This window comes from Chelon labrosus (assembly GCF_963514085.1).
Source record: "Chelon labrosus genome assembly, chromosome: 15".
In the NCBI taxonomy this organism is placed as follows: Eukaryota; Metazoa; Chordata; class Actinopteri; order Mugiliformes; family Mugilidae; genus Chelon; species Chelon labrosus.
Window position 1 is genome coordinate 21,041,320 of NC_140348.1, and position 21,461 is coordinate 21,062,780.

At 43.5% G+C, this 21,461-nt stretch overlaps 1 protein-coding gene across 2 annotated transcripts in view; it reads left to right on the forward strand.

The window, feature by feature from the left end:
- Positions 1-21,461, forward strand: part of LOC311500325 (phosphofurin acidic cluster sorting protein 2) — a 45,939-nt gene that overhangs the window by 16,805 nt on the left and 7,673 nt on the right. The window contains exons 2-17 of one of the 2 annotated variants that reach the window (XM_084561657.1): positions 1,961-2,048; positions 8,613-8,702; positions 9,755-9,880; positions 11,652-11,814; positions 13,063-13,154; positions 13,245-13,325; positions 13,674-13,733; positions 15,085-15,236; positions 15,653-15,746; positions 16,734-16,817; positions 17,912-18,039; positions 18,254-18,386; positions 18,493-18,597; positions 18,858-18,964; positions 20,051-20,205; positions 20,299-20,409. In XM_084561657.1, the coding sequence (XP_084417783.1) occupies positions 1,961-2,048; positions 8,613-8,702; positions 9,755-9,880; positions 11,652-11,814; positions 13,063-13,154; positions 13,245-13,325; positions 13,674-13,733; positions 15,085-15,236; positions 15,653-15,746; positions 16,734-16,817; positions 17,912-18,039; positions 18,254-18,386; positions 18,493-18,597; positions 18,858-18,964; positions 20,051-20,205; positions 20,299-20,409 (1,769 nt within the window). Of the gene's footprint in view, positions 1-1,960; positions 2,049-8,612; positions 8,703-9,754; positions 9,881-11,651; positions 11,815-13,062; positions 13,155-13,244; positions 13,326-13,673; positions 13,734-15,084; positions 15,237-15,652; positions 15,747-16,733; positions 16,818-17,911; positions 18,040-18,253; positions 18,387-18,492; positions 18,598-18,857; positions 18,965-20,050; positions 20,410-21,461 lie in introns of both variants that reach the window. The other variant, XM_084561656.1, reaches the window with a different exon arrangement.

Consider the following 21,461-nt stretch of genomic DNA (forward strand, 5'->3'; position numbering starts at 1 on the left):
TAGGTGCACTAGTGAAAACAAATGCCTTCTAAAATATAACACCTCCACTAAATCATAGCTTTGTGAATGTTACAGTATTCAGCATTTGTTTAATATTCCTGAGAGAGCTGTTGATTCTGCTCTGTTTTCATTTTGGTTTGTATTGTGTCGTACAGGCACATGTTTCTATCATTTTGACGACCCCATTTTAGTCAATGGGCTAGGCTAAACAACGGAAATGCTTGAGTGTTTAATTCAATCCATTTGAACAGCACCACTAACTGCATCCTCTGTAATGATCATAGAGTTGAATTAACACCTTTCTGACACCGTTTCAGTATATAAGCAGATATAACTGTTCATCATAACAGTCATAAAGGGGAATTTAGTCCAGGACTGCAATATTAGAATACATTTGTTTTCACTGGTGTACCCAATAAACACTCTCGTGAGTGCAGTATCGTTGATGAAGTGCAGGTGGCGAAGCTGGAATTGAAAAATACAAATTGAAAAATGACCATCTGCATCAATTAACGTCTGAATTAACGCCAGTCCATCGGTTGTATTTAGCTGGAACACATGTTCGGCCCTGGCTGCTTTGCGTTCATTTCCATTTCCAATAAAACTGCATCAGAAATCCCACCATGTTAAATTAGATTTCTGAAAAGAATGATGTTATTACACTATTTTAATTTAAACACTCTCTTTAGTCCTTTTCAAATGTTTATATTTCCTTTCCAGCTTTTAAATGTTCCTTTGGGCTATGGCATAAATGACTCTAAATATGATTTAAACATTGTAAACAATCAAAATAGAGCACGTGCCACACTACATCGCCCACAGGATCGTCACCGCAATTTTCTTTGTGCTTCAACATGATGAGTCTTTGTGAATCATTCTTCCCGAGCAAGGGAGTGCCTGAATTAAGTCAGTGAGTGTTGCAGAGTCGTTCTCAAGGAAAGTGAGTGATCAGATGGCTGTTTGTTTGATTTGCCTTTCTTCCTCCCATTTGACTCTCGCTCTGACTGATCACACTTTAATGCAACGGGGCTGAAGGGAAAAGTGGGTCAGGAGGAAGTTTAGTGAATCTGGCTTGAGAGTTGTTGACTTTTTGTGTACTGTCTCACTGTAGGGAGTGGTTTTTTTTGGGGGGAGCTGGTGCTGATGGAAGAAAGGGGGATTTTTAAAGGACGCAAGGTGCTGTAAAACCATGAGAGAGGTGTGGAATTAAATCTTAGCTTAGGGTCTCTTTTTATCTACCTCAGCTCAGACCTGACTGGAGAGGGGTCCTGTGGGACGCTCTGAACCACATTTGTTTTCATCATCAACTACAGTTTATTTTACTGCATTTGATGGCTTCAATTTACCTCGCCCGATCTAGATTGCAGCCTGACAGTACGCTCGCTTTAAAAAGTCCAGTGTGCCAGTAAAAAGCCATTTAACTTATTCAGCGTCATGTGTATGTTTCTTACTTACTTAATTTAATAATAAACAGATGGCAGTGAGTCACGTAGGTCTCAGTGCTCTGCATTTTAAAGTGTATTGGCATGCTGAAACAGGGCTGACTGAAGATATTTTACTGCTTTATAGCATGTCGAAGCATTTGTGCTATGTCATCTCCCACAGAAAATGTGCTCATAAAAGCATACAATATAAATGCTGATGTACCAGCACTTTTGCGCCGCATCCATTTACAAAAAGTCATCAATTCTTGATGACGCGGGACACCACAGTTTGATTACTCAGTTGTTCTCTTGATCACTTTCTTGGCAGTGATCATCCCTGAATGTTGCCTATAATTACTATCACATATAAGAGAATAAAGTAGAGTAAACTAGAAATAACATGTTTCAACTGTTGTATGAACCTTTTTTCCCCCCATATGCAACGGCATGTGATGAAGATGTATTGTGTGAGTTGTGCCACCAATTAGTTCCATTTTCTCAACCCCTATCTTGTTTTTTTTGTCTCTTTTCCACAGGCTCTGCAGCCTCACACTGAAAAAGCTGGTCGTACTCAAAGAACTGGATAAAGAGTTGAACTCCCTGTCTATAGCTGTCAAAATACAGGTGGGTGGGTTAATCTCCCAAGTGTGACTGGAAAAACAGGCTACGTTGCAAGACATTCGATAGCGGTGCGTCACGGTCTGGAGCCTGTGCTTCACTGTTTCTCAATACTGTGCTGTCCGCTGTTGAATGTAATCACAAAGCCTAGAAGACGATAAGACGTGCTGCTAATCCTGCCGGATGATAAAAACCTCCTTTGGTGCACAGGAAGCTGGGGTGACTCACAGCCACACAGGTGCTTTGTGCGGCCGACTAGTATTACCACTCTAAGCAGGTGCATTAGCACCTTAAGGCGGATTGTACATCTTGCATTGATTGCTTGTGCACGCTTGTGTTGCCTGGTGTCTCGGGGCTGTTATTTAACATTGTGGTACTGGATGGGGGTTTCATCGTATATGACTTAAATGTCAGATTTGAAAGCAAATGTAACAGTGCAAAGGGAAATGAACAAATCATGCATCTACATGAAAAATGTTTCCTGCTGCCACAGGAAAGAGACGGAAAATAGCAGCATACAAAAACATCAGACTGTGTACATTGGTGTAGTGTTCCTCAAATTAATGAAACAAAGTAATTCTGTATTTCCCACATGTGTCCTACATTTTCTTTCGTTTGGGGTTAGATTGTCTTTTTTTTTGCACTAAAGAAATAAAATTCTCCAGCTGTCGGAGGCACTGTTCCCAGCAATGATCAAATGCATTCATTTGCATTTTCTTTTGCCAATATTATCAACATTTTGTGAAGATTTGCTGAATTATGGTCGGAAAGCTTTGAGATAGTGAGATAAAATACAAACAAATTTCCTTAAAATTGAAGCCACATTCTTATCCATCATGCATTATCATCAGTAAGGCATCCGAATGATCCTAAATTTGTTCTTCACCATGACAAGGGCCCAAAGCCTTTTGGTGACGATGACTCCTGTAACAGATGGTGCGGCCCTCACACAGCCCTGATCCCGATATCATGGGATCTCTCTCAGAGATTACATAAAGAGACAGAAGACGCTGAGATGCTTTGAATCCAAAGACTGAGCAGTGGAAAGTTTTCCAAGAAGTCAATATGACACCATATCATATATTTATAGTGGAGTAGAGTGTTTGAGTCCAGCCTTCAGTCCGCAGTCACAGTTTAAAAACACGCACTCATATCTAAGCCTTTTAGTGATTGCAAAGATGACGGCGCACTGCCTCTGAAACTGTTGATAGAGCGAGAGAACAAAGACCTGTGAGCCCAAGTGTACTAGGATACACATCCAAACGCACTGCCTTGACGTGGTCGTGTGGAAATAATCTTCAAAGGAAACAATCGTTCCAGCTTGTGCCTCTGCAGTTGCCCAGAAAATCCATTCAGAAGAAGAGACTTTGAGAATTAGACTTAAATGAGAAGAGAGGTGTGGTTAATCACAGAATTAAATGCTTTTAATTAAAGTTTAATTTATTGTACTTATTGAGAGATGAAGTGGAAACAGCGACCCAGTGAACCAGTGCGTGACCAGTTCTGTTTTCCCTTTGTACCGAATGTTCTTTCATTTCAGATTAATGAAAATGACTAATATTCCACATAACAGGCATAAGGTTAAGGCTTTACAACTTGTACCTCCGTCAAGGATTATTCACATCATGTCAAGGATGAACAGCTTTGTGCCTCGTCCTTTGTTGGGCTTGTTACAAAAACAGAGAAAGAGTCTTCTGCTAGTAAAATTAGCATTGTAGCTAATAAATTCCCTAAATTCCAAATCTGCTCAAGTATCCGTGGGATGCAGTGGAACAAGCCTTATCCACAGAGGCCCCTCCCCTCAACCCATAGGACCCAAAGGCCCCCCACTAACAACATTCTGTTGCCAGACACCACAGGACACCCTCAGAAGGCCCATGTCCATTCTCTGATGAGACACAGCTGTTTTGGAGGCACAAGATAGACCTACACAATATTAGGAAGGCGGCCGTAATGTTATGCCTGATCAGTGCAAGTTGGCACCATTGGGAATTCTGGTGAGAAAATATATTGCAGAACAATGATACGAATACTGCTGTGTCTAGCTACGAGTTTTCAATCATCAGACCATTTTCCAAACTAAAGAGATGCAACTAGTGTCTAGTAGCAGTATTGTAAACAGGAGAATTCTCAGTAGTTTTCAGTCCAGAGATTCTGTTGTCATGCCTCAGTAATTGACCATTTTTCTGTCCCGCACTCAGTACTCGCCCCCTCATTATGAAATTTAATTGAAATTGTATGCGATACTGGCCGTTTCTATTTAAAGAGAAACGAATCGTCCTCCCTTTGCTGTCATCCTGAAGGAAAACGTAACCAACCGAGTGTGGCTTTATCCATGAGCTACGCAGGCTCCGGAGCGTGAAATCTCTCCATTTCTGCTGAGCCGCCCGGAGGACAGCCGAGCAAAGCTGTGTTCACCACGGCTCCGGAACTGGAGCATTAAATGCAATTTCCAGCAGGTTTGGTTTGGGAGAACAGAGACGCTGAGGGGATAAAGAGACAGTTGGTGAGGATGACAGAGGAATAGGAGGGTTTTGTTTTCAGACAGTGAACGACAAAGCCTCATTACCGCATGTCATCGGTTGTCTGTTCAGCACGGTCAGTGGCTGTCTCTGGGGCTCATCAGTTTAAGTGGCCTACGTGCACATACACAACTCCTGTAATAGCTAACCGTTTGGATGGCCTCCTAAAACCACAACAGTAGGGATGATGAGATTGCAGTTTAGTCTACAGAAGGCTTTGTGCTCCCTGGAGATAGTCTTCTGTCTCTCACCCTGGAGACCGCTAGGTCACTTCAAGTAGCCAAGGCCGGCTCAAACCAACCTACATTCCCTTTCATTAATATGGCATGCTACTGCACGCTCACTACATGATTATGCATTTTCCGTCCTTGTCTTTTCTGCGTGCTGTTGCCGGAGGTTGCAGCCAAACATTAATGTCAGCTGGATTATGATAGAAAAGGCGTGCAATTCTCATTTCAGTGCAAGCCGCTGTCCAAAGCACTTCCATTTGCAGTACACTTAGATATGATCCAATTACGCGCCTGTGCGTGTCTGTAGCAGAGTGTGTTGGATGAAAGCAGAAGCCTCAGATCGCCTTTAAAACCTCTTTAATACAATTGTACATTGAGCTCTCGTCCTGACCCTAGATCGCTTTCTGTCTTTGCTGCAAACGGGGGTGCCGGTTTAGAGAATCGAACGTGTTTAAAAAAGTTCATTTTAAAAAAAGGGGGTTGAGCTCTTTTCCCACGGGGTTGTAAAGCTTGGTAGAAGAGCTAACAGCCCCTCATCTGGCCCCAGAAAGACAGCCAGCTTGTAGCAGGGGAGAGGGGGTGAGAGAAAGGGGGCCAAAGGACATTCAGTGCAAGCTTTCCTTGCCAAGGCTCTGTATTGTTAATGCATGTCATGCAGTTTCGGAGTGCTTTGCTTTTGTGCCTTGATTCATTGCACTAGCCACTGAGCATGAGAAAAGAGTGCATACAAGGCCCCTTTGTGGAGCTCAACTTAGTGACAAGGTCAGACTCAGAGATTTATCCTCTTTTTTTTCTCCTTTAAATACAAAACAAGAGCTTCAGCTACTGTCAGCTACTGTCAGCTACTGTCAGCTACTGTCAGCGCGTCCCTCTCTGGAGCATATTGAGCAATTATGTTGAACGCTTATTACATGTGGAAGTGTCAGCAAAGCTAAATATTCTTTGTCCTTGGGTCAACTTCTGTTGTTCTTTTTTTTGTTCTTTTATCTCAAGCATTTGAAACTTTGAGTTGAAGGCTAGAAACTGTGTTTTCTGAACTGCTTGTACTATAAGCAGTGGATCTGCTGTTGCTTAAAAACATATATTGTAAAATTAAGCAATGTTAGCTACATACATTTAATACTTTCATAAAGGCTTACCTCACTTCCATCATCGATTATGTCACAGCTGCTGCTTTCTCAGTACTGGGGACAGAAAAAGAGGCAACCTGTTCGCCAGTGATGCCTCGTGTTTTGTGTGATTATGCAGAAGCTGGTGTCTGATGCAACAAGTGTTGAGTAAACAAGCCATGGTATGTCCATCACAAGGACAACACATAGACACATACACCTAAAAGAGGATTTAGAGTTCACAGGCCACCTGACCTGAGGATATTTGCAATGTAAGATGACCCCTCTGGTGTCCTGTGATGATTCCTCAGCACACGCCCAGCCATTTTATTTGGTATCCCTTACATGATTTGGCAGCTCTGATCACATAAGGATCCAGTGTCCATGCCACCGCATCGGACATTTAAAGAGTTCCTCCCCCAGGGTAGTGGGTTAAAGGATATCCTCGCTGCTCAGTGCTGCTCACCAAGTCTTACTCACTTCTATTGGCAGGTGACGCAGATACCTGAACTAAGCTCTGCGGACTTGTGAAATTTTTATAACTGCCGATGAGTTGCCAAATATATTACACAACAGATGTCTGTCTTCAGCACTCACAGCTTGACGTAAAATCATGAGCCCATGACTTGACAAGCTGTTTGTCTCCACACAATCACACTTTAGTTCCTTTCCTTCAACGTTATAAGAAGCTGAAAAAGAAGCTTGGGTGAAGAACTAAGCTGTAACTTGACTATGAACGCTTTAATCCACGGCATGTAACAGGAACACGCATGTAACAGGAACGCGCTGAGACAGGTCTCTGGAGGACAGGCTGCGTGTTGGTGTCCTTATATTTGGAAGACACAACCCTTGGCACTCCGTTTGACCACAGCTACTTTGTGCCAGCTCCCAGAATTAGCTTAGATGGTGACTCTTTCTGAGCCGGAATTGCAAAGATTAGATAATGAAACTAAACTGAGTTTTGTGCATCTCGAAACGGTGGCTGTCAATTTCAAATCTTATGCAACAACATGCAGCGCAACACCTATAAAAATGCATAATATATAAACGTTCTTCTAGAATTCTACCCAGTTAAAGATGCAGAATGGAGGAAGCTCATGATTAATTGATTTGAACCCTTATTCCAGTCAAGAAAACCCGTGTAGACACAAATCTCCAGCTATTCCGCTTGTGTTAGTAGCACGCTTCTCTGGAGAGCAGTGAAGCAGTACAGGACTGTTTGTACTGGGCTGCCTCAAGGTGTGAATCGGCACCGGTGTGTGAATGTGAAGCATGTTGCTTCTAAAACAAGGCTTGCACCCTCTGTTGCTGTTGTCTGGATATATCTGCTTAATAAACAACATGAGATGTGGGACTTCTGGGGATTTGCGTGCTCCGTTTCAAGATATTTGCACCAACCTTGCTACTTCCACAGGTTTACAATATGTCTTGACCCACCCCCGTGAATGTTATGATATTAGGTCGACTCTCAGTGATACTGTAAACACGGTGGACGAAACCATAGAAACCCTTCTGAGCGTAGTGCAGCACATCTCAACAGCACCAGCTTCAGAATGACCACAAAACGGAACCACATGTATTCAAAGCAGTTTAAACAAAGAAAGTGAACTCAATAACCTCCTTGGAGGTTCCAGTTAGTTCAGTTGCATTATTCCCGTTGTCCATGTATTGATGTAGGTATCAATGTATCGACATCTGCTTCGTATTGATCCCTCAGCTCCAAGATCAGTCGGGTAGCCAATAAACTGGATATGTTTCAGTAACGCTTGGATATTGACATGTCTGTAGTGGAGAACAACTAAAACAACCATATAAGGCATTTAATAAAATGCTTGACTAAAGTTGCATATTATGTTTTTAACAAAATATGACAGTTGAAGCTGTAGATAACATAGTTGCATTCATTTTAGCTGCACTACTAAGCTTTTTGTTGAAATAGTATGCTAATACTTTGAGATTTTCCTGTTTTTCTTTCAGCAAAGTTTAATGATTTTATTTATATCTTTATCCTTGATCTCTGACTTTCTGCTTTTGTACAAAGCTTCACCACAAACACCAGTGATTCAGGTTTAGAAATTGAAGCAGCTTCTTCACACATGCAGCAGACAACCAGAAATTGTCTCTCTCGGATGTGTTCTCACCTACTGGAAACACTGTCACCACCTGTCTCTTTGTCTCAGTGGATTGGTAGAGTGTAGGAGAGGAGGATACCTGTGCTACGTGTATTACGGCTTATCTGCACTATCAACAGTTGAGTGGAGAGCAATACACGGACGAGCCGGAAAAGAGTACGGGGCCGCCACGGTCTGTGAAACGTCGTCAACACCATCAACACATGCGCTCGCTGCGAAATCTCTGGACAGTTACCTGCCCTACTGCTCTACTCACACTCGCTCAGACTGTTATTACAGACATTACACTTGGGATCTGGCAGGAGAGAAGTCTGTTCAGTGTCCGGTCCAAGTGATTCGGGCAGTTGCGTTCTCACATACAGCTCCTCTGGGTAATGTGCGGAAAATGTCGTGGCTGCAGTGCAGCAGCTCACCTCTGCAGGCCCTGCGGTCCTCGTATAAATGAATGAAACCGAAAGAAGGCTTATATTATTTCAAAGCCAGCAGTTTTAAAGCATGTGAACGTCCTTGGTGTGCGATAGTTTACTTTATGCTCTGTATGCCTACAGTGACATTTTGCTTTTGCATTGTCCTCCAGGGTTCTAAGCGTCTTCTGAGGTCAAATGAGTACGTCCTCCCACCCAGCGGACTGATGGAGACGGATCTGGAGCTCACATTCTCACTACAGGCAAGACATGATACTGTGAATTCTCACACTGATGTGACAGTTACTTGACAGGCAAGATTGTGTTGAAGCCTGTATGCACCCCGGTGCGCCGCGTTTCCTGCTTATGTGTTACTGTCCTTTTTCATATCAAAACCTCTAAGTTATTTATTAATGCAAGTTTAATCCTAGGCAGTACAGAGTTTGATAAATTAGACGAGCTAAACCATTTGCCAAGTTGTGTATGTGCACGTAGGCCACTTAAACTGATTAGATGAGCTAAGCCAAGGCAAATGGTCGCGTTATCGAAAACAAGTATGGGTTTTTAGTCAGAAAAGTTGCAGCTTTTATTAAAAAAAAATATTTGTAAAAGGCTGTTCAGTATTGCACCTAGATGCTGCAGCAGTGGTGATCAACTAACGTGTGACACTTGATCTTACAAGCCAGTATTAGGTGACTATTATAGGTGAAGAAGGCTAGAGTAGTCAGTGTGAAGGTCGGGTTATGGCACCCGGAGACAGCATGGCACCAGAAGAAAGAGACTACGCTCAGACTTCACGGGAAAGAAGAAGTAGTTTGTCTGTACATGTCCCCAGGCTCCAGTAGAGAGAAGTTTTATTCTTGCCTGCTCGTCTAAGCGAATCAGAAAGATTGTAAGGAGCACTCTCGCTGGTGAGACACTAGAAATGTCTGATGGCTTTAATAAAACGGCCGGACCACGTTATGTGCTACATTTGGTCACACTAATCTGCTACCAGTTGATTCAATGAAATCCACTTAGAGAGAAGAGACCTTTTTCTGGAAATCTTACAGCTACAATGAATAGTGCCATTTGAGGTGATGTGAGGTGATGTAAGAAGCAACCGTGAAGATACAATTTAGTTTTATTGTTTGAATGGTATGGCTAGGATAAGAATGTCATTTAAATGAAATGGAAACTGACTATAGATACAGTCTTCTTTTCACTGAAGTATTAGTATTCAGAGCAGAAAATGTTGCCTGGGTTTTCATCTAAAGGTGGATGGTTATATAACACGACCTGCGCTGTTCATCTGACTTCATTTTCTCATTTTCAGTACCCCCATTTTCTGAAGAGGGATGCCAACAGACTGCAGATCATGCTGCAGAGGAGGAAACGTTACAAGAATCGAACAATCCTGGGCTACAAAACTTTGGCTGTGGGAGTTATCAATATGGCTGAGGTAGGGTATAGCGCCAGGGGCAATCCTGACATGTTTACCTGTCAGCCGTTTCATTTCTCTTGGGGGAAGTGTCTCTGTGCTCTGAGCTTGTGATTGCGTTCTTCTCTGACAGTGATTGGCATGGCTATTAGGATCTGTGCAATCGTGTCCTGGTTGCCAGAGAGAAGGACCCGTGCGATATATATATGATTTCAGATGATTCACTCTCACCCAGCAATACTGCTTGCTGTGTGACATTATGGACCATCTGGAGCTCCCCTTCACATGTACTTTTCTAAAACGGTGCATTCAGCCGTGCTGTGCTGCAGACATAACTGCGGGTGGGAAGTTCCATTGAAGAAGTGAAATGCGATTATGTTTAAAAAAAAAATAAAAAAATCCCAAGTTGGATCATTTAATGTCAGCGTATTCCTCAGCTGGACATGCAGTTAGGACATTGCAATTCTATTATCCTGCACGTATGACTAAGCTTTGTCCGTGGTTTGCTTCTCAGACGTCGACATGTCAGTTTTATACCAAAAAAGGGATCTGTTTGCTTTTCTTGCGGACGCTTGATTTCGGCTTGGGTATCACACAGAAAGAAGCTGCTGTTAATTGTGCCTCCCTTGGGCTGTTTTAATGCGGGCTGGAGTGGCGTTTTTTTATAGCAAGAACACCAGTGTGTAATATAATAGACAAACTGAGTTTTATGTAGCAGATATAGATCAATAAAATGCCTTGTTCTGGACATAATTAGTTGTGGTGGTGGTGTTTGGGTGTGAGAGTGAGATAGATATCGAGCGTCACACGTGTTTGTAGAAACACAGGTGACATTTCTTAATTTCTAATCGCAGCAGCTGATGTCCCGTCCTTGCTCGGCCAACGTTGTTTTCCGGCAGTAGCCCCAGGACTGGGATTGATTGACATCTGAAGAGCTAATGCATTATTGTATTTTTAAAATACCACTCAAGTGCTGCGCTGCTTCTGTGGCCGCTTCAGTGAAACAACCCACAAACCTCTATGAATAAAGCTAAATTGGCCACTGTTGGATGCTGTCGGGTAATTACGTTGTCATCTACTCTAGAGTAAACCCTCTTGTGCCCTCATTCTCAAACTACTGAGGCTTTGTGTGGGAGGAAGTCGCTTATTGGACTTTACATGGAGCATTCAAATGCACCCCTGCCGGTGTTTGAGAAAAATTAGCACTACTCTCTGTGCAGCAATTTGTCAAGTGAAATGTTGGAAGTACCCCCCAGATAGAGCTTAAAATGAAAGCTCATCCCCTCTCATCTGATTCAGAACACTTTCTGTAAACTGCCTTATGCTGTCTGACTGGATGATATGTGCAAATTGGCTTGGCTCATTTAGACATTCAGAGTTGGGAAGCAGCATCGCGCTAACGAAGATTTATTTAGAGATAGCATAGCTGTCAGCTTGTAATCAGTCGGTAAATCTCTGTGAGCAGAATGCAGTGTAACAGAATCCATTTTAATCTCTGCTGGATCGTTATCGCCTCGGTGAAGAGCGATGAAATTCTTCTTCATCTTGCTCCTCTCTTGAAGCGGCATTTGTGATATTTGTTCCATGCTGCTCCTGCGTGGCTTTAGAGCGGGATTGATAGACACGGCAATTACACAAAACATGCAGGCAGGCGACAATGTTTTTGAATTGCATTAGTGCAGGTGAGGGGTTTAAAATACAATGTAGAATAAAAAAAGTTTCTTGAATGCATTGATCTGAAGACGTTTCTCACTAAAACAATGCCCGGCCTCGATATTAATTTGTCTCTCAGGTGATGCAACACCCAACAGACGGAGGACAGATTCTCGGTCTCCATAGCAACGTGAAAGAGGCGCCAGTGCGTGTGGCGGAGATCAGCGTGTACTCTCTGTCCAGCCAGCCCATCGACCATGAGGACGGTAGCGGCCAAGCTGGCCGCAAGACCAAAACATCAGGTGGGCACCGTCATTCTCCCGCTTCCCTTCGTGGGTCTGTTAGACAGACCTGCACCCGCGTTGCCCAGCCAAATCCTGTCTGTAATTTCAGCCCTCGTCCCAGAGCCCTCCCTCCCCAGGCCTCTCTCTTCCCTCCTTCCACATGGCTCCTATTTCCCAACTGAGGACAGAATAAAGTCCATTAATCCAGGGCCCTCCTGTGGCCAGTGATATGTTATTCTCTTCAGCTATGGTTGTAATGTTGATTTGAGAGTTGAACAGATGTAGGGCCTATTACCTTACACTGCTCTAATTCTGGACCGGGGGGAAATATTGGACCCTATTCGGACTCCATGCTTTTATCCTGCTGCGCTGATCCCTCGCTCTTCTGGATGTTATTAAGGAGGCCGCTCAAACATAACAGATGAGCTCATGCAGCAGGCATTAGACTAGTGTTACTCTGAGACAAGGAAAGATGTTTATCTTTCTTATCTCTACAGCGATCTTTAATAGCATCCATCCCATCTACGAACACAGACGGGCAAAAAGGAGTCTGACTCAGTTTTATAAGGAAGATATTTTATCACCTAATTCGCCCTCATCTGTCAGACCTAGTTAAAATCTTCCTCTTTAGGAATGTGGCTGTTCAAAGCAATAAAATCTGACATAAAACAAAAGAACAACACAGAAACGTTTCACCCACTGAAATGTCATTAAAACTTAATCGGAATGTGAGCCGCGGATCACGTACAGAGCTCTGTGATCTCATTTGCATATAATAAGAGTTTTCATTGCTTTTCATCCAGCAAATTTAGCGTTTAATTATGTGCTCGGCAAAAGTTCCACATTACCATACGTTTGTTTTGTTCATTATTCTTGCCATGCAGTCAAAACAATTTACTACTGACAACCCGAACAGAATGGGATAGAAAATTAAGCAACTTCATTGGCACAAATTGCAAAATTGCCATTGGGCTCAATATACTGAAAGCACCATTTACATTGTAATAGTCTTAAAGTGTTTTGTTTATTTAACACTTATTGCCTTTCAGTTACAGTACAAGAAAAACATTTATATTGAGTTTAGGAGGCTCGACTCAACACATCCTATAGGCTTTCTTTATTCCGAAAAGCCGTGAGCTTGGATTGCTGCGTAGCTCCTTTTAAATTCACACTTTTATGCATTGAATTATTTTTTCTTTGGTTGTTCTCCTAATATAATGCTAGAAATACAATGATGTTTTTGTGTTTGTGGCTGGTCTACCTCAGACCGCTCCCCAGACATGGATAACTATTCGGAGGACGATGACGACAGCTACTCTTCAGAGCAGGAAGCCAGTGACGATGCCGTTCACGGCCAGGTACACAAGATTTTCCCAAAAGCAGATTTTTTTTTGTGCATTAGGATTTTGAGATTTCACATGTTTACTCAATTTTCTTTTGCGTTTCAGGATCTTTACGATGAAGACGATGAGGTCAGGAAGCCCAAGAAAGCCCGTAGGAAAATGATCCGAACCACCTCCATGACCAGGGTTAGTTGCCCCCTTTTTCCGCCGCGTAGAGCTTTATGTTCGCCAATCATTAACCACGAGGAAAACTTAAAACCTGTGTTTGCTGCTGTGTGAGCTTGTAAGGCAAAGCACACACTGTGTTCCATTTGTTCGAGCCATTAGGGCGACGCGCACGTAAAAGAACAGTGTGGGCTCACTGGGCTGATTATAATGGTCTTTGCATGAAATGAATGAGTAATCCAGTGGACGGCTACTTGGAGAACTTGTAAGCCCGAGCCCAGCTGTCATGTTTATTTCACAATGACGGCCATTTCCTTTTCTGAAGGTCGCTTTTCTGTATTATTTTTTTTTTTTCTCTCTCTGTTACAGCAACCTAACTTCAAGCAGAAATTTGTGGCCTTGCTGAAGAGGTTCAAGGTAACAGATGAGGTGAGCGGCGCAGAAGATAATTGCTTTTGTTGTGACTGACACCAGCAAGAACATGTTCAATGTCAAAGCAAATGAGGGGTGCAGCGTCCCTCGCCCGGCACGTACCTGGATATTCTCAGACCGTCTGTTATGAAGTCAGTTGTGAAATGTGCAGTTATTAAATTGCCCTCTAGGTAGGGGGAAAGATATAATCTCAGTAACTACTGTCTAAACAGCAATATTGCTACATCACTGCTAATGTGCTCCTAACCGGAGAAGAATAGCCAAGTAAAAAAAAAAAAAAAAAAAAATCACTGTCACAACAGAGTCTCAAACATCATCATGATGGCGTTAGGCTGCATAATATCTTTGCTCGTGGATGTATGATTCATACATCTCCATTAGCGGTGATTCATATGCGGAACCCATTACCAGCCTTATTCTCTACCACTTAACGCTGTGATGAATGTGTTATTTAGGTTTTTCCTTTCTTAAGTACTTGTGGATAAATGGCTCTGTGGATTTGACATAATGGCTTGTAATCAGGTCATCAGCGGGACGTCGGCCAGTCATGTGCAGCAGCCCCCACATGTGCATTGGAATAATAGTAATTATCATTGATAAGCAAAATCTATCGGAGCAACTGGCACATCCGTTTTCCTGTTTCCATTTTCTGCCCTTCTAGTGTCTAAACAATCAAATCTGATTCTGTTTTTATGATTTAGTTTACCCTTTGCTTCTTTGGATTTTAAACCTTTTGCTCTTTACATGTTATTTCTACTTAGTGCTTCCATTAAGAGCCCTGTGTGAGTGACTTAACTAGTGATGCTTACACTGAAGTTTTGCTGGATGGTTCTGGACGCTCCAGGTGGTCCAGTGATCTTTTGTCACGTTCCCTGTCACTAATCTCTTCCTTGCGGCTGGCCAGTGTGAAAGGCTACAGCTCTATAAATACATAGCCAGGAGGAGGAGAGGGGACAGACTGTGTTTATCTGCGCCCTGCCAGCTCCTGCACTTATGCAGTGGCATTAATCACCTGATTAGTCCCCAACCCTGCCTGTGTGTAGTTCCTATGATATACATCCCCGCTGTGCAGCTGGCAGAGCGAGACTCGGCACCTTAGCTCTAACACTCACTTACCTTTTTAATTGCCCTGTTTAGAACCAAAGCAGGGGCGTATTTATGGCATAGATTTTCTCATTTTGCAGCCTTCACTGTTCTTGTTCATTCTTTAAGCTCCATTAGCTCAGCTGTGAAAAGTAATTCGCTAATGCACATCACCAGTCACTTTCTACACTTATTTAATCCACCGCCATGATTACAAATCCCTGATTGCATTGTGCCGATGATGATCCGTGATCCTGTGTGGCAGGTGCTGGACTCTGACCCAGTAGACCAGACCCAGGAGGTGGAGGAGGATCTGGACTTACTCTACGACAGTCTGGAGGTTTACAATCAGAGTGACAGTGGGCCAGAGATGGAGGACAATGAGAGTGTCCTCAGCACTCCCAAGCCCAAACTCAAGTATGTCTGCAAGGCGACGTCTCATAAACTGTTTATGGTTTTACTGCCAGCCATGAAAAATTAAAGACAGATTTGTAGATTGTGAATCACAAATCGCCCCAAAAATCATATGTGTCTTTATGCTGACCTATTTTGGCAGCAGTGACTGTTAGATCCATAATGGTCGGAAGAGATTTATTTACTTCCTGTCATTTTCTCAGGACGTGGGGTGTGAATTGCCCTCTTAAGGTGAATCAAACGGAGTTAAGACCTCGGTCTCTGACTTGGCCCCTCCAGATTTCCTTTGTTTAAAGCCTTTCTGTAATAAATTTTCTTCAAGGTTTAGGTTTGTTGTATCGCCGTGTCACCCAGAACAGCTGTTTCCTCCATAATGTCTCGCTACTTTTCTCTAATTACAATTTTTTTTTCGTTTCCAGGCCGTTTTTTGAGGGGATGTCTCACTCCAGCTCTCAGACAGAGATTGGAAGCATACACAGCCAAAAAAGCCAACAGAGAGAGCTGTCGTGTCCCGTAAGTTGATAAGTTGATCACCAGCCACTCTTTGAATGTGTTTGAAACTCACCGTTAACCCGTAAAGTCCTGCCTCTTAAACATCGAGGTTGGTCTTGTAAACAGAGTTATGTAAAAGAATTCCCCCAGTGTTTAAACGTCTGGCAGCCCTATGTGCTCATTGTGGTTCAGGGATTCCCAAGGATACCACTGGCAAGATATTCTGAGCTCGAGGGCAACGCAGCCACTAGCAGAAAAAGGATGACAGCCTGCAGCCCTTACCCTATTCACCCCCCTGCAGCCCCTTCAGTATTTATAGGGACTGACACCAAATGACCTTTACACCACCATCACCACACACACACAACACAAAAATGCTCCCATGCTCAGAGAGAAGATTGGATGGAGCAATCCCGAACTCCTACTTGGAGATTTATGGACCCTTGGAACAACAAGGCTAGAGAAGGAGAGACATGTTGAGTGTGATGGGGGGAGAGGGAGAGCTGTTTATAAATATCTGGGAATCCATTTTAGCTCGTAATAAAATAGCCCAGAGCATTACAGGCTGGTATAGCCCTCCATTTCACTCAGTTAATGTCGAACTTCATAAACATGCCTTGCTGCCAGAATGGAAAGCCTTTGATGTAATATAGGAATAGACTGAAGTGGAGCTTACAAGATGCATTTTAAACACTTTTAGTGGAGTGCACCTGAGCACACAAATGTGTCTGTTGTACTTGTGGCATATGTATTAATAGACTGCTGTAATAAAATGTTCTTCTAGAGATATTTATACCAGCTCTACCAGGCTTAACTCTGTGGAGTTACCACTGTGTGAAATTGGTTAGTAACACATCCTGCAAGTGGTCAGTCATGACCCGAAGAGGTGGAGCGTAACACTTTCATTCAGAGCTCTGAGATTTTGTCATTTATATCCACCACAGACGTGACCCGCTTGGTTAAAATGAATCTGTCTGTAATGTCTGCGGATGTGTGTTTAACCTGCAGAGTGGAGACTTTCTGACTGTGGACAGATGTAAGGTGCAAGGGGGCCGATATCAGGATGACAGCATCGCAGACACAACCGTCGGGGTATGTTTTTGGAACTTCTTTTAAAAAAAACTAAATCCCCCTGAGCATCTGTTTCTCACATTTTTTCTTTTCCAGCCCCCTGCCCTCTGAACTTGAGAGTCCTTTGCTCCCCAGGGTTTCAGTTGTTTTCCAAGAAAAAGCAAAGAGGGAGGGAGAATACAAGGGCGGGCAAAGCAAACAGCATCCATTATGGATCAGTAGAGCAGACAAGGCAGCTCAGTGCCGGATAAATCTTGACTGATGAGGATCGAACGAGGGGTGTTTGTTGTTGCTTTTGCGCTGTCAGGTCAGTGTAACCTTGTTCATCCAGCCTCGGCTTCCCCTCTGAGCGGCAGGCAGGCGGCTCGGTGCAGCGCTCCACTAACCCAGTTTGAACTGAACACGGAGTAGCGTTTCCCCTGCCCCCCATAAGTTTTTTTATCTCTTCTGTCACGGTGCGCTTGCATCATTATCTCCAACCTCACACTAAGCTCTATTATTTAGCAGGAGCAGCACCGCTCTACCTCATTCTCCACTTTAGGTCTTTCGACTCTTGCCATTAAAATGGTGTCTCCAGACGTACCACACAGCATGTAACGCTACAGTCCTGAAAAGCACTGAATTTTGTTCCTAAAAAGTTCTTAGGCTGCATTACAAAGTCTAAAGTTTCCTTTTTTGCCTGCTGTAACATTTCTGCCACTTGTCTGGGCCTTTTTCTTCTCTTTGTTGTTTTCTTTTTTTTAATTTTTGTCTCTTTTTGGTAGTTTGTCTTTGTGGCTCTTTTTATTGAGCTCTGTGACTTTCAAGCAATAATTACTTACAGCCACTTCCCAGGGGCCTGAAAGGTCAGGAGGTCAGCTGTTTCTTGGAATTATTGTTATTTGTAGCTTGGAAGTATTGATAAAAATGTGACTTTAAGTGCACCTACTAAGTAATTATAGGTCTCATCGTTTTTCATCATGCTTTGACCTATGTGGTCCTGAAAAGTTAAATAATTATTTACGTCATTGGAAGGGTCTTACGTGCAATGAATTTTCTTGTGTCGTATGATAAACACCAGCGTTGTCCTCTTACAGCCCTCTCGGCTCATCTTTGCTCCCCCCCTTTTGGTTCAGGAGCCAGAGGCAGATGAGAGCGGGCCAGGGCCAGGAGAGGTGAGCAGCTGGGACGTCAACACTGAACGGATTACCAGCACTGTTGGCAAGCTCTGCAAGACGGAGTCCCAAAACCACATGTCTCCCAGGTAAACTGCTAATCACTACACTTGAACTGTACGCTCAGTATAGCTGCCGTTTAGTCAGCATCTGTATGAAAGTTACACTGAATTAGTGTCTTATTTCATATGTAATTTGATTAAATGAGTTTTAATATGTTTTAATCTGAGTGCTGTTCTTTAGGTTCCTCCCTGCTCTGTCTGACATGTATTTTGAGCTCCTCGTGTTCCGTGTCCTCCTCAGTAAAATGGAGAACAGGCTGCAGAGACGTCCTCGCAGCACCTCCATGAAGGACAGACAGAACTCCAAGGCCCAGAGTGACAGGACCAGCAGCATGGAAAGCGAGTGCTCCCCAGACTCACGACTCATCGCACAGGTAAACCTCACACAGATTTAATGCAGTGTCAAGCTGTGGATCTGTTCAGAGGGTGGAAGTACGCTGGCTTGTGTCAGACTCTGTGCTTCTGTCCTTTGTCTAAAAGGTTCCCAGGAAGTCTGTGTATGACCAGCTGAACCAGATCCTCATCTCTGATGAACGCCTACCAGAGAGCATTATCCTCATCAACACTATGGAGTGGCAAGGACAGGTGTGTGTTCTTCTATTGATAGCACCTCAGTCATAAATTCCCTTACTTTCATTTGATCATACATGCAGTAGAAACTCATGCATAGGGCTTACTTGTTAGCCACGCTGCACTGCCAACATTACTGCAAAAAGACCAATATTGGGTGCGACCTCTGTGCATCCCTCCGGCATGTTTTCCCTGCTTTCTCTCCAATCCAATCAGCCCTGCCTCTTGTATATCCATTAACCCATCGGGTCCCTCTCATGTGTGTTTCTGTGCAGTATGTGGCCGAGTTGCTCCATGAACAGGGCCAGCCCATTGTGTCCACCTGCTCTGCTGCCGATGTTCAGGCTGCCTTCAACACCATCGTTACTCGCATCCAGAGATTGTGAGTCACGTGCATACACACACATCGGTTGAATGACACAAGCCATCGGAAAGTGTGATTGTGTTTCTTGGACTGATCCTCCACACACACTATGTCTGTTTATGGTGGCTCCTCGCCAGAGAATTCCAGGGCTCTATCGCTCATGCTGCTCAAGTGCTCTCTGTCTGTGAACCCATTCTATCAGAACTATGCCTGTTTTCCCGTGAAAAGCTGGAGTTCAGCCGTCGCCTCTGCTTCCTGGATCCGTCCGCTCGGCCGTCCTCTCCTCAGGATGTCATGTCAGTGGGAGACGAGGCTGCGTCAGTTTGCTATGCCGCTTCTGCTAAACTTGTTTTCCTCCTAATCCAGCTGAACTGCAACTTCTCAACGCTTTCCACACCTGCTCCACAGTCAACCTGTTTATTCCAGCTGAGCCCATGTCATGTAGAGCCACACACACATCCCTGATGTTAACATGCTCGCTCTGTGCTGTCACTGCCTCAGCTGGCTGCATGATTTTTTGTCAAATGTTGTCACTGGGAGTAAACAGAACTTTGTAATCCCACACATGTGAAAGTCCCGTTGTGCTGTTGGACGGTGTATCTGACACAGTGACTCAAGTCTTGAAGCATTTAGCCGCAAAGCCCATAAGAGAGTCCGTATGTGCGCCAGCATGTAATTACTTGTAGGACGCAAAATTCTGAATACTTTTAAAAAACTGCTTTGGAAAATTTGATGCATTTAAGTTCCCTGTGTTTGAAGTGAAAAACTGAGTTGAGTTTCGGACTCGTTTCTAGGATGAAAGTGGTTTTATGTTTAGCGTTGTAGGATTAGGTTCCGAAAGCTGTTGCAATATTTGCTTTAACTTGAGAAAGACTTGCAGATACTTGCAAGCCTTGCAAGTACCAGGTATTGCAAATTATGACATATGAAAGGATCTGACTCTCAGAAAGGAGAGAAGGAAAATCCTATTGAGATGTAAATCTTTCCTTCTGAGACCCATATTTCTCTCACACACCCTGTCTGACTCACACTTCTTCTGAACTGGATATTTGTTTTGTTCCCTTTAATTGCTCATTCCCTCTCTGCGTATCTTAACCCTTGCAGCTGTAACTGCAACGCACAGATGCCACCGACGATGAAGGTAGCGGTGGCAGGTGACCAGAGTTACCTCAGCACCATCCTGAGGTTCTTTGTGGAGCAGCTGGCCAACAAGACGCCTGACTGGCTCAGTTACATACGCTTCCTGGTGATTCCCATCGGTAAGTCATCCAGGATTAGAGCAAAATCCTGCAAAACCCTGCTTCTTATATTCAGCATTGCTTCATATGAGTTTTTACTCTGCGCTTTTGCAGGTTCTCATCCCCTGGCAAAGTACGTGGCCTCCTTTGACAGCCGGTTCAACAGCATCTTTATGGACACTGCGTGGAGGGAGCTGTTCTGCAGGACGGAACGGCCCGCCTCAGGTGGGAGGCAGAGCTCTGGTATCTGGCCACAAAGTCTGTGTGTCTGATGTGCAGCTAACTTGAAAGGGAAAGAAATGGGGTCGGAGCACAGGTCACGGGGCTGATGAATGGAAAAAAGAGATTTCTTCCAATTGCAGAAGACAGCTACAGCCTGTTTTAAATCATGGCACTATCTCTCCTCACTGCACAGAAGAGACTGTCAGGAGGCTGATTCACACATTTTTCCTCAAAAGCTCTTTTACACAGACTCCAGTATTGAAATATTGTTTGGAAAAGTCATGTTTTTTTTTCCACGTTTTGCACACCTATAAAGGTTTTAGCTTTAAAAGTCATTACTGTGTGCCGTTTGCAGGCAATTAATGTGATACCAGTAAAATAATTAAATGCACAATTAATCCGAACAGTCAAAATGCATTATTAACCAGTGTATTTTAGGATTTTCTATTAGATTTGAACTTATTTTTTCACCCGATTGCCGTTTGTAAGACTGATGAAAGATTCCCATGCACCTCCTCCATTATCACTTGTTCTGCCCAAGCAAGCCTGATAATCTTCATCCATTCGCACCTATCTATTCACTTCATTAAATTCTCATAGGTGCAATAGTTACAGTGTCAAACACCACGTTGAACCACCTCAAAAAGAGTTACATGAAAAGATGTAAGAAAGTCAGGGTCCTCCTTCTGGATCCATTTAATTAAACAGAAAGCGGTTCTTAATAGAATGACTTTGAAAAGATGAACTCGTTTCACATGCAAAGAAGCAGTAGCTTGAAACAAAAATAAACGGGTGTTAAAAATCTAATCCACGTTTCAGGTTTCCGAAAATGTATGTCAGCCCGCATGTAGCCCGCAGGCCTTATGTTTGACGCGTCATTTATCTTGTGTGCCTAATGGCTGACTTCACCCGCAATTTTTATGACATTTTACACTCAGCAAGCCCCGTCTCCTCAGTTCACTGGAATGTAAATGATTAATGCACAGTCTCCCAGCAATCTGCCGCGTGCGAAAATTAGCATTTGCATCGATTGTCAAGCAGCTTGTTAGTCAGAC